Here is a 13,986-nt window from a genome sequence, read left to right as displayed (position 1 = left end):
CGTCTTCCGTACGAACACAAAAGAAGACGATCCGCGAAGAAACGGTGCTTGAGCATACCTGTGCCTGTGCTGCTGACGATAGCTGAGCCCATTGCCTTGCACACATTCCACATTCAAACAATCGCACACAGCAGCAGTAGGCTTTGATCGAAGCAGAAGATCGACGAATGTTAATCTCTATCTCCTTCTAGCAACCCTGCATGTGAGTGTGTTACGTGTTACCGCTGTTCTACGATAGAATAATCGGTAAAAGGTGGCATTCGATAGAACGAAATAAAAAAAAAACCGATCGAAGTGATGCGGGGCGACGGCGAAAAGTAGAAGCGAAGAAAGAAGAAAGAGATCGCACAGTGCGCATCGATCGGCTGAGCGATCCGTTCTCCAGCGATGGGCCACGGCGATGCGTATGTATGCGCTCGTAAGTAACTGGTTTACCTGTGCACTTTAGGTGGCACACACTCGCACGAGCACGAATACAACGAAAACGATCTGCCGGCTTATTGCCGATCGATGATCGGAAAGCTCACCCATTTCAGTGTGTGTGGAAGGTGTACGGCACAGTGAGATTTGCGTATCGTTCTTTGTTAAGTTTAATCTAATAGAATCAAACAGCGATAGTTTGCTACTTGTGAGTTCACCTGAATGATTTGGTGATAAGATTATCAGAACCAAGGGAAATTCGATAGCACGCATTATTACATTACAGTTGACTTTTCAAAGGGAAATCTTGACCAATCAATAATAAAATCGAATTTCCTCATATAATATTAAATAGAGGTTTCCATTACACAGAATCAAAATATACTTCAAGTAATAATAACGTCTCGTGCACTCAGCGAAGAATATTGTGAATACACTAAGGTCTTTTTTTATGCGGTCTTTTTTGGTTTTTTTTATGAAACTTTTTTATGCGAGTTTTCAGAGTTATGCGGTTTTTTTTATGCGAAGTTTCCGAGCTATGTGGTTTTTATGCGAATTTTCAAAGTTATGCGATTTTCTTTCTGCGGTTTTTTATGCGAAGTTTCAGAGTTATGCGGGTTATTTAATGCGAATTTTCAGAGTTATGCGGTTTTTTATGTGGTACGTAAACTCGCCTAAAAAAGACTTCAGTGTATAACTAAACTTGGGTTCCACGTAACGATTTAGTGACAACACATAGAAAATTTGGTTTAAAATAGCAAGTATTGTTGCTAAAAACTGCAAAACTAGATGTTTGGTTTTTTTTTTCGGTGGATTAGTTTGTTTCAATAAATATTCTGATAAAAATAACTCATACTTTAGCGTTCACATCAATTTCCTGACATGCAATTTCATAGTAAATTTAACTTGCAAATTCTGTTAAAAAGTGAAGTGAAGTGCTTTGAATTTATAAATTTTGCAGTTGAAATAAATGATAAGATATTTTTACTTAAAAATATTAGTATTTCAACTTACACTCTTGTTTGTTAATGTTTCATACATAATTTGGAGGGATGTTTTAGATACATTTGCTTCGATTTTAATAAATTTTAAGCAATTCCAATTACTCACATTTATAGAATTGCAAATATTTACAAACCACAATGAAGCGCTGGAATAATACTTTTCATAGTATATAATAATTTGATGCTCTTTCAGTCTGGTCAAGATAGAGATATCCTGCATCAAATATTTTTTGCGAAGAAAACGTGTTATGTAATGTTAAGTCCATTTGAATTGTTAAAAAGCCCAAAGAAAAAGAAATAACCAGATAATATTTCACTGATGAAACGCGTACAAACTTTTCATCGGGATTCAAGTCGCGGGTCAAGAATTGCTCTGGTTTTTAAGAAATGGACTTGATATGATTCATTCGAACAACATTCAACTTTGTTGTATCATTACACAAATAAGATCATAGATAAAATAAATTAATTTTTTTATCATGAAGATAAAGCAAAATTGAATCAAAATGGATATTATCAGTAAAAATAGCTCAACTTTTGTTGATAAGCAATAAATAGGTGATTTATTTCAACAATAAAATCAGCTGGAACCAAATTCTTCGTAATCAGCGACTTTTCAGGTTTACGGTAGGAAATCGGTTATTTCTGATGTTTGCCTAAACGTTTCATTAGTCGATTGATGCATAAATTTCGCACAGATTACACTCTTTCAAACCTTAAACCATCGTGCATGATGAAGCCGCTATCACTGCAGTTAGCAAGAGTTTTTCGAATGACCCGAATTTATCTATTGTTGTTTACTGACTCAGCGTAAATTATTTACTTTGTAAATTGTAATCCATTGTGGTAGATTGGCCGAATTTCGCGTGGAGTTGGTTGGCCGAGTTGTATATTTAGCGTATAATAATGTGCACTTCAACATTCGTGGTATGTTAACCCTTTTGAACGATATTGTATATTATGCTACTATTGATGATTATAAGGAAAAATACACATGAGAAATAAATAGTGAAAATAAATTAATATTATTAACAAGTTGAAATAAGAGATTAGAATTATTGAAAGTTAGAAATTGTTGAGAAAAATGATTTCAATACCTCACTTATTTTCTCAGCATTATTTGTGTGGTAGAATATGTTTATCATCAAATAGATGCACTGTTACAGTTCTGAATAAGAAGTAGTAAAAGTTGCAGTCGAAACGCTAACTATTCTTCATTAATGCAAACTAGAAATGGTATATCCGCTTGCACACCTATACTGATGGCACACATCTTAATCAAAAGAAATGATTTGACCGCTCCGCTACAAAATTTGATCAAATTTTACTTATGAAGAAGAATTTAGCCGAATCTTGTTGATGAAGAAGAATTTGCTGATATATCCCGGACATTCAATATCAGTACACATTGTTTTCCGTGACGAACATTTATGAATATTTGGAATAAAACATTATTTTATTTTAAAAAATTGTTCAACGGCCATACTCATCGAATAAGTAGTAATTGTAGTTTGCAGTTTCTGGAGTTTTACAGTAGATTACATAAAAATTTCGTTGAACATTGACATTGAGTGATAAAACGCTAAGAAAATGTTCACAGAATGATTTTCAAAGCAGTTCTGTCGACCATTAATGGAATGGAACTTTTATTGAATTGACTACCAAACATTCAGTGTTTCGAAAGCCATTGCAAATTTGATCAAACATCTTTATTGTCATTCAGGGGTTAGCCTATGTTTGTGCTTAGGGCACATAACCGGTTTTACTGTTCTTTACGTTTCGTCTTAGACTCGTCAGTGCAGAGCAGTTCAAATTGAACTGCCTATTGCAAACTTAAACAGTTCAATTTGAACCGCTGAGCAGACGTAAAGTTAATGCTATTTGCAAAACACTTATATACTTGGTACCGACGAGTCTAAGACGAAACGTAAAGAACAGTAAAAACGGTTATGTGCTCCTAAATGACCATACCTGCATCGGCCAGAATAAGCCGAAAACAACGCTTTCGTTCGGCACGTCAGGAAAGACGTGGTAGTTTGATACCAAATATATGAGTTTTGCAAATAGCATAAACTTTACGTCTGCTCAGCGGTTCAAATTGAACTGTTTAAGTTTGCAATAAGCAGTTCAATTTGAACTACTCTGCACTGACGAGTCTAAGACGAAACGTAAAGAACATCTTTATTGGTTTAAAACTGAAGACGAGAAAATTAACGCGTTATAAAGGCATGCAGTGCAGTAAAGTTTCATTCAATTCAATTGAAAATGAATGTAGAACACATTGACGATTTCTCCACTGCAGTAAACTTCACACTCTGACACACAACGTTTGCTGACGGCCTGAACGGGCAGCAGTCAGCTCATCACTCGTTTCTCTTGAAGTAACACCATATCTCTTTCAATAGTCTGAGAGCAGCCTTCAAATGAGGTTCATCTAAACATTCGAATTAGTTCAAGATAATAGATGAAAGACAAACCAGATAGCTGAAATATTAATTACAGAATTGACATAAATTAATTGTTTCCACCTTCAGTTTTCATTTTTAATACTTTACTCCATTTATAATTCTATACATTCGAACTTGCTTACTACCAAGAGCGAAGACAATGAAGCAGCAAGACTACTTGGCACTTGAATCGGAGCAAGAAAAACTTCAAACGACTAGGTACGATTATTCAGCTGACGATTAATTCTGGAAGCTTCACTTGAAAATGGCAGCAAAAGTCAAATGAATTAGTAGGGATATGCTAACGGTCAGCGGTCATAAATTTCATTTTCATTTATATTTTTCGATTGAAATGAAATTTTACCGCACTGAAGGCATGTTTAGGAGTGTTTTAGTTCTAAATGTATAATTTGTAACAGTTTTATAATTGAAATCTAGAAAATTTAAATAAAATTAACTGATAATCGCAGCAGCGTTTCACTCGTGTTTCAAATATAGAAAAAAAAATTAAACGACAGCGTGTACCAGTTTCAAAGTTGACAGTAGAAATGTTCGAATAAGTAAAACTTCAAAGGATTGCTAGGGATGAGTTCGTTTCAGTTTCAGTTCTGTTTTTAATCTACCACGTAGAATTTCCAACTACTGAACTTGCGCTAACAATTCAAATGTCAAATTTCTAGATAGTATTGTGGTTTTCAGCGCCCTAAGCATGCAGTGGAATCGCCGTAGAATTATGAAATAACAAGCGTCGGAACCACATATGCCAGGCTGCCGATTTGTATATAAATTTATCGATTTCTTTTGAAAGTAGACTAAGTTTTTTTGCAAACTCTTTAGAGGTTTTCGAAGTGTTTTTTTTTTGACAATTCAGACAGTTCAATTTACAGACTTTCAAAATTGTGTTGAGGTTTTTGTTTGTTTTTTCGCGTCATACTTAGTTTAGATTAGCCGATTTACATTTTTTTTTAATAGTAGTACATTTTTATAGTTCGAATCGATAATGTTTCGAGTGAAGCAGGAGGTTTTGTAAACAAAGACTTCGATTAATACAAAGTAGCTTTGTATAATCATTCTGGTTATGAAAAACTGTCATTGTAACGGTTAATTTAAAAATATCTCGAAGGGAATCGATGAGAATGACAGTTTTGCTATCTTGTCGCATCGCAGTCTTTGCTAACCGCCAATGTAAGTTACAATATTGATTTATTTTCCGTTTATACATTAGCGTTGATTACTGGTTGTAGTGTGTGAAATTTTAAAAATTTAGGAAGAATTTAAATTCACTTTTGTTATATAGAACATAAAATTATATTTCCTTCACAAAATCTTCACATCAAACCCACTGTTCACTGGAGCCGGCTTAAATTGCATGCATGGCTGTGTTGGTGCTTCAGCAACAAAGCATCGAAAAAGCTCCGTTGTATACCCGCACGAAAGCCCCGCTTGCTAGAATCTGAGTTTATGTGTGTGCGTACGTTTTCAATGTAGTTCGTTCTCACCTGTGCGCGTACAAGAAGCGGGCGAATTGTGCTACGACGAGCAGCGGAACAAACCGTAAACATCTTGCGTTGTCAAGATCGCTTTGTCAACACACTCGCAGCGAAATGCTCGCACACCGACGAAGGTACGGATGATATATCGGAAAGAATAACAACAAACAGAACTCGGTCGCTCGTACCACACACCACCAGCAACGGCACGACAGTAGCAGCAACACAACACAACAGGTATCTTCGGCGCACGGCTTAGCTGTCCCGTTCACATTCCGTCCCGTTTCAGCAACCGCACCGGGACCAGCAAAGTTCTGCAGCCCATCTCACACACCGTGCACAAGATTGGAGCTTTGTTACTGTGTTGGTGTTGCGTTCCGAATCTAGCTGTAATTCTGTTTTTTTTTGCACCGCTTAGCTGCTGGAGCGGTTCAGCCAGCTAGCTAGGCTCTCGGAACTTGGGAACTGTGGAACACGGAGTACAGTAAGTGAAAGAACGCCGCCAAGAACGAACGTGTGTCGTTGGCGAAGTCGCGTGTGTTACACTTTTCTACACATTTTTTTTTTCACTGTGCCCATACAACACAGTGGCCAAGGCCTACTGCCTAAACCCGAGTAGCACCCATTCATTCCAGCGGACAGTGGCGACAATCAGTTCCGTGGGCGGAAGCAAAACCTTCCGGTATATCAACGAGTTGACCCTACCCTACGAGTCGCCCTGAACAAGAAAAAACGGTGTGTTTTGATCGTGGATAATTGCAGTAGCAGCAGCAAGTGGAATCGATCTGTTTCAATGGCAAGCGACAATGTGAAGATGTGAAACCTTTCCCGTGAAGGATATATAACTACTCAAAGTGCAATATTTTCTAAGATATTTCGGTAAAGTGATTTGTTTTAAGGATTGCGTGGTTAGGCAGCTGCAAGTGCAAACGGATCTCGGTTTGTGTGTTTGACCAAGTGGTACTGCAATCAAGTGATGAATAAGGCCTGTACTGAATACCGAAGCTGGATTGTGGAATACCGAAGTTCGATTCTGTTTAGCGTGAAAAAATCAATCGACTGACATGAGCATTCTACGAATCGCATTCGACTGACAAGTGCAAAAAAAAAAAGTGTGTGACAGCGAAGAAAACAAAAAAAAAAAGAAACGAAATTCTATTTTCTGGATTACATTTCCCGCAAGTGTGTGTCGTTAGAATTTTCCCCCTGTTTTTTGCTCTGACTGAACAAAGTTCACCACAATGCCGAAGCCAAAACGGTTAATCAAGGACTGGATTCACCTGGAGCGGCTGCTGGAGCCGATGCCACTGAAGGAACGTTGGCTCTGGTTGCTCGAATCGCAGGAACATGCCAACGGTGCCAATGGTCCGGGTGATGTGGTCGGTGGACACGGTGGCGGCGGTGGAGCTGGCACCGGATCCGGCAGTGAACCACTGTCACTGGTTTCCCGGGACAAGGAACCCAAGGAAGCAACAGGTGAGTTGGAGGATTTTTGTTGTTGTTGAAGGAAACTAGAATTGGATATTAATTGTTCAAATAAGTCAAAATGTAAATGAAACTCTTGAAGATCGTAGAATTTGCGAAGAAAAATTTCCGAAATAGGCGTTTCTTTAACTGCCAGCTCATTTCGATTTAAGGATCACTACTCGTGACTTTTGAAATGCTCAAACAGCATCTGAACAGTGTCAAGAACTGAAAAAAATTATGAACAATCAGAATGCTAATTGTAAGCGAAGAAAAATTCGAACACTTAACAAGAACTACAATGCTGTTCGGGAAGAAAATTTTACCAATTTGAATATCACTGAAAATTAGAAGATTCTGCTAAGTTTCTTCTCTAGCATATTTGTTCTGAACTTTCGAGCTTCGAATGAATTCTTGGAAAAGTTCAAAATATAAGTAAAACTATTCAAAAATACTGAAAGAGTTCGTGAACTTTTTGAATAAGCAAATTCATACAATATTGAGCTTGATCTGAACTGCCTGATTATCGAAAATACTCGATTCAAATAAGTCTCAATTTTTTTTTCATTTTTATAAGCATATAAAGTGAATAAATAGTTTGGTATCGATAGAATCTATAGAATTAATTAGGAAATGTCACTCAGATATGTGTTTTTTTAATTACCAGCTTAATTGGAATTCAAAAGATCACTACTCGTTAAATTTTAAATGCTCACATAGTTTCTAAATTTTGTCCAGGAGTGATAATCTTTCTGAACAATTAAAATGCTAATTGTAAACGAAGGTAACTTGGAACACTAATACTGAAAATTAGAAGATTCTGCTAAGTTTCTTCTCTAGCATATTTGTTCTGGAGTTGTGAGCTTCGAATGAATTCTTGGAAAAGTTAAAAATATAAGTAAAATTCTTCAAAAATACTGAAAGAGTTTGTGAACTTTTCGAATAAGCATGAATGATTATCGAAAATATTCGATTCAAATTAGTTTCAATTTTTTTTCCATTTCCATAAGCATGTAAAGTGAATAAATTGTTTGGTGCCGATGGGATCCAAATAATTAATCAAGAAATGTCACTCAGACATGAGTTTTTTAATTACCAGCTTAAATGAAATTCAAAAGATCACTACTCGTTATATTTTAAATGCTTAAATAGTTTCTGAATAATGTCCAGAAGTGATACAATTTCTAAACAGTTAAAATGCTAATTATAAGCGAAGGTAATTTCGAACACAGCGAAAACTACGATGTTGTTCGGGAACGAAATTTTCCATATTTCAAAAATACTGGAAATTAGAAGATTCTGCTAAGTTTCATCACTATCATATTCGTTCAGGACCGATGCATATCGAGAGGTCCCTGCATGTTTGTTCTGGACTATTGAGCTACTAGGGCATGCAAATTAACAATATTTTCAACCCGGGCTAAAATTCCTGGTTATCATGAAAATACTCAATTTAAATTGTATTCATTTTTCTCATTTCCATAAACTTTCAAAGTGACTAATACCGTATGGTACCGAAGAGGTTCTTAGAAGAAATCGAGAAATATCTCAGCTTATTTGCAATAGAAAAGATCACTGCGATGTTGTCCTGCATCAGGAAATTGTTCGAAAAAATTATTCTACGACGTCTCGACACTTGGGTCGAGACGAACGGGTTGTTGTCTGATACTCAGTTTGGCTTCCGTAGAAATTAAGGGACGAATGATTGCCTTGCATTACTTTCGTCTGACATCCAAATTGCCCTCGCTCAAAAGCAACAAATGGCATCTGTATTTTTAGACTTTAAAGAAGCATTTGATTCAGTTTCCATTGATGTTCTTTCAGACAAGCTCCACCAACATGGACTTCCATCGGTTATAAATAATTATTTGCACAACCTTTTGTCAGAGAAACGCATGTATTTTTCACATGGCGATTTGGCAACATTCAGAATTAGCTACATGGGTCTACCGCAAGGATCATGCCTCAGTCCGCTCCTTTATAATTTTTACGTGAATGACATTGACAGCTGTCTAGTAACTCCATGTACACTAAGACAATTGGCAGATGATGGCGTAGTTTCAGTTACTGGACCCAAAGCTATTGATCTGCAAAAACTATTGCAAGATACCTTAGATAACTTGTCCGTTTGGGCTGTTCATCTGGGTATCGAATTCTCTGCGGAGAAAACAGAGCTGGTCGTTTTTTCACGAAAGCATGATCCCGCGCAGCTTCAGCTTCATATGATGGGAAGAATGATCCAACAGGTTTTGACTTTCAAATACCTTGGGGTGTGGTTTGATTCCAAATGCACGTGGGGAGGACACATTAGGTTTCTGATAACAAAATGCCAACAAAGAGTAAATTTTTTTCGAACAATAACAGGATCTTGGTGGGGTGCTAATCCGGAAGATCTAATAAAATTGTATCAGACAACGATACTTTCAGTGATGGAATATGGATGCGTTTGCTTTCGTTCCGCTGCAAACTCTCATATTATCAAACTGGAGCGAATTCAATATCGTTGTTTGCGAATTGCTTTAGGCTGCATGCATTCGACGCATACAATGAGTCTTGAAGTTCTGGCGGGAGTTCTTCTATTGAAAGATCGTTTTTGGGAGCTTTCATCGCGACTGCTAATAAGATGTGAGGTACTGAATCCCCTGGTTATTAATAACTTCGAAATGTTAGTTGACCTTCAATCTCAAACAAGATTCATGACAGTATATTTTAACCATACGTCACAGGAAATCAACCCTTCAAGATATATTCCTATCCGTGTCAGCCTCCTAAATGTCCCTGACTCAACTTTATTTTTCGACACATCCATGCAGCGCGAAGTGCGTGGAATCCCGGAACACCTACGCTCGATGGAAATCCCAAAAATAATCACAAGTAAGTTCAGGCATATTGACTCTGAGAAAATATTTTACACGGACGGATCACGAATTGAAGAGGCTACTGGGTTTGGTATATTCAACAATAATGTTTCGGTCTCATTTAAGCTTCAAGAACCTGCATCTGTTTATATAGCAGAGTTAGCATCAGTTCATTATAGTTTGAGTGTAATCGTCACATTATCTCCAAACCATTATTTCCTCTTCACAGATAGTCTGAGTGCAATTGAAGCCATTCGCTCAAACGCAGCTGGCAAAAATGAACCCTTTTTCTTGGGCAAAATAAAACAGTGCCTGAACGTCATATTGAATAATAATTATCAAATCACAATAGTTTGGGTCCCGGCTCATTGCTCCATTCCAGGCAATGAAAGAGCCGATATTTTAGCCAACCGTGGTGCTATTGAGGGTGAAATTTATGAGAGACCGATTTCAATTGATGATCTGGGTTGGTGGATGAACTCAATTATTCCGAAAATATCGACAAAGGCATGGTTCAGGGGACTGGATGAGAGTAGGGATTTCATTCGTGTGATGTCCAGACTCATGTCCAATCACTACACGTTAGATGCACATCTCCTTCGAATTGGACTTTCCGAGACTAATCATTGTGCTTGTGGCGAAGGTTATTTATGGAAAAAAAAATCAAAAGTTGAATATTATAGCAAATTACTAACTGCCTGCTGCTAGGTGGCATAACCGTTCAACACAAACTGTCATGCACTGACGAGTCTAAGACGAACGAATCGTAAATATAAAAAAAAACTTCCAGAAGTTTTGCGTGATGCTGTACGGAGTCGCTAGCACAATTTCTGTTCTCGACCGAACGTGCAAAGATATCGAAATTTTCCACTCCACACTTGAAACAAAATCACTGGAAATCAAATTTTGATCTGCATATGCAGAGAGGATGCGAACCCGCGTCGTCGTCGTCGTCGTCTTCGTCAGCGACAGAACTTTCCAGACGGTTCTTCTTCTGCACCGTATTCGAAATGCATTTAGAGCATCTGTCCCCTTCCCCGTGGTCCCGCGCGATGGCAGATAAAAAAAAAGTTAAAGCTCTTGTGACTTTCAACCCGTCTGTCGCGTCGCGTCGCGCCTGTACCTGCCTGATTGACGGCATTCGCCACCACCACCACAAACCACCGGCAACGGAACGCTGGCCGCGTGAGCGATCTTTGAAATATTTCAATTATTCATAGATCGATTGGTTCGTTCGTTTGTTTGTTTGTTTGCGTGCTGGCCCGCACGGATCCACTGTCAACGCGCACCAGCCCTGTTCGTGCTCGATCGATCGCACATCGATGCTAACCAGGAGAACAGTTAGAGGTCGAGAATCCCAGGCCGGGAAGCCCCCACCGTGCAGCCGTGCTTTTGTTTCGGGTGACTTAGCCGCACGTCATTTGAATGCACGTGGTTCGCCGGCCTCGAAAGCGAGCATCCGAAACCGAAAGGACAGTACACCGTGAGCGCGGATCCGATTTTTGCAAGTCCGATGCGCAGCGGCGACGGCGGCGGCTGCAAATTTGAATTGCCGACCAATCGGCCGGAATCCACCCCAGAGCAGCACGGTTGGTTGCAACTGGATCAAACTGCAGTCGAATCGGACCCGCAAACGTGCGGCGGTCGCTTGAACCGTCGTCGTCGTCGTCGTCGTCACGTTTCGGATCCTGTGTTGAGGGCGTCGTGTTCGGTAACGTGAATGACGTACCAGAAATGTCAGTTCCAACGGTACCGAAACCCTATTACATTTCGATTTTCTTCGGACAAAGGAAAAAGTGATGGCGTGCTTCAGTGGTGAAATCAATTCCCAAAAAAAAAAAAAAAGAATAACAACTAGGTTTTGAACAAACCAAGTCCACCAAAACACCAACAGAAAAGAAAGCAAACCGAAAAAACAGCACGCTTCTTTGTTCGGGCACCGAACGAAAAAACAGAAAACATGGAACCACCACCGAAAAGTGTCATCCGTCGCAAACAATCCGTGTTCTGTCGTGGCATCATTTTCATTGCAAATTTTCGGTTGTTTACCGACGCTTCACGCGCAATCGCAGCAGGCACGGACCGAGCGGGGCTAGGAACTGTGTGCTCTTCTAACGGCACGGCAATCAAACGAAGTTGTCGAAGTCCTACGGAAAACGCATTTCGCGCAGTTGGGTGGCAACCTTGAAAATGGGCTCCAATCGGCGGTAGTTGAACTCTGGCAGCCAATCGAAAAATCAAATCAAATCAAATTTGGCACGGTGTGGTTGCTACTTTTGGACGCGCGGACCGGATCAGCAGAAAAATTCGACCGCCCGAATGCCACCGCGTGCGGTTCGTTCTGCTTGCCTGCGCACTTTGTGCGGCGCGACGACGACGACGGCACCGGCGATGGCGATTGAAAGCTAGATTTTCTGGGTTTTTGCTGTTGGTTTTTGATATTCCACCAACATGCAAACGAATCTTAACCGTACGATAGTTTAAGGAGCGGGTAGGGGCTAACACTTTTGAAAACCCAAGAAAAACATGAAACATTTCAAGAATATTTTGTCAAACTGACTTTCGGCTCCATGACTCTGTTCATTCGTACATCGCCTACTTATGCTAACATGCAGTTCTATTGTTGAGAATTGAAAACATTCGATTGAGTAATTGAGATATTTTTTGATCAATTTGAGAATGAATCTCGCTCGCTGTCGTTACTACCTTTGGAGAACGATTTATCTTTTGCCTCAAAACAGTCCTCAGTTTCATCGATAACCTCTTCATTCGTGCGAAATTTCTTACCGGCGAGCAATTTTTTCAGGTCCGCAAATAGCCTGTGGTCGCTGGGAGCCAAATCTGGCGAATACGATGGATGTGGGAGCAAGTCGATAAATATTACACCACGCACATCCCAAAATACCGAGGCCATGCCCTTTCCAGCCGATTGTTGTGCTTTCGGGTGCTTTGGACGAGGTTCGCCAGTATCTGTCCACTAGGATGACAATCGTTTTGATTCCGGAGTGATGTGCCGCATCCATGTTTCATCCATTGTCACATATCGACGAAAAAATTCCGGTTTGTTACTTTTAAACATGACCAAACACTGCTCAGAATCATCAACACGTTCTCGTTTTTGGTCAACAGTGAACAAACGCGGCACCCACTTTGAACAGAGCTTTCTCATTGTCAAATGCTCATGCAATGTAAAGCAAACTCACGATAATTCAAAACTATTTTGTGGAATTTTTTTAATGTTTTCTGGTGTTATCGCCTCATTCGGACGTCCACTGAGTTCTGCATCATCGGTGCCTCTACGATCATGTTGGAAGTCAGCAAACCAACGTTTTATGGTTTTTTTTCTGATAGAGCAGAGTCTCCATAACACTTTTGATATGAACATGAACTTAGCGAGGCACCTCTCGCCTATGATAATACAAATAAATGAATAATTGCTGCTAATTAGTTACGGTAATTTTGAATATGTTGCTTAATTTAATATTTTTTTGAGTACTTCGTTTAATTAATCTAAAGTTAAATAAGCCTGAAAACAAATCGAAACTCAGTGGATGAGTGGTTACTTATAAGTTGCTAATTAGTTACGGTGGTTTCGAATTTGTTACTCACTTTTTTTAGTATTTGTCTAAGTTCATATCAAGTCAACGAAGCACCCCTTATAAATAAGTCTGGAAACAAACCGAAACTTAGTGAATAAGTAGTTGCTAATTAGTTACGGTAATTTTGAATTTGTTGCTCAATTTAGTTTTTAGTTTTCTGAGTACGGCCCTAAGTGCATATGAAGTTAACATACCCCTCCTAGATAAGTTTGAAAACAAATCAAAACCCAGTGGATAATTTGTTTCTTATTAGTTGCTAATTTGTTACCTTGGTATTACATTCCTGTAGTGGAATTTTACCTTCTGTTTCAACAGACTTCGCAGCCGATTCAGAGTGTACAGAACCAGTGCATGAGATAAATTTTAAAACAAATCAAAACCCAGAGAATAGGTTGTTGCTTATTAGTTGCTAATTAGTTACGGTAGTTTTGCATTAGTTGCTTAATTTTTTTAAATTTCTTTTCAGTACTTTGCTAAGCTTGTGGTTACCGAAGCACCTCTCCTAAACAAGCTTGAAAACAAATCGAAACTCAGTGGATAATAGGTTGCTTTTATTTTCTAATTAGTTACAGGGGTTTTGAATTTGCGGGTTCAATTTTTTTAATTTTTTTAGTACTTTGCTAAGTTCATATGAAATTAACGAAGCAGTCCTCTCGAATTAGCTTAAAAACAACTCTAAACCCAGAGAATATTTTGTTGCCTGT

The 13,986-nt window shown here is 38.8% G+C and overlaps 1 protein-coding gene across 1 annotated transcript in view; it reads left to right on the top strand.

Moving 5' to 3' along the window:
* The first annotated feature begins 5,818 nt into the window (after window positions 1-5,818).
* The window catches only part of LOC131425914 (transcriptional regulator ovo-like), an 84,636-nt gene continuing 76,468 nt past the window's right edge, over window positions 5,819-13,986 (top strand). Inside the window, exon 1 of the mRNA XM_058588205.1 lies at window positions 5,819-6,837. Coding sequence (XP_058444188.1) covers window positions 6,603-6,837 — 235 coding nt within the window. The 5' untranslated portion in view covers window positions 5,819-6,602. The remainder of the gene's footprint in view (window positions 6,838-13,986) is intronic.

This window comes from Malaya genurostris, chromosome 1 (assembly GCF_030247185.1).
Source record: "Malaya genurostris strain Urasoe2022 chromosome 1, Malgen_1.1, whole genome shotgun sequence".
Lineage (NCBI taxonomy): Eukaryota > Metazoa > Arthropoda > Insecta > Diptera > Culicidae > Malaya > Malaya genurostris.
This window is presented reverse-complemented; position numbering and strand designations above follow the sequence as displayed.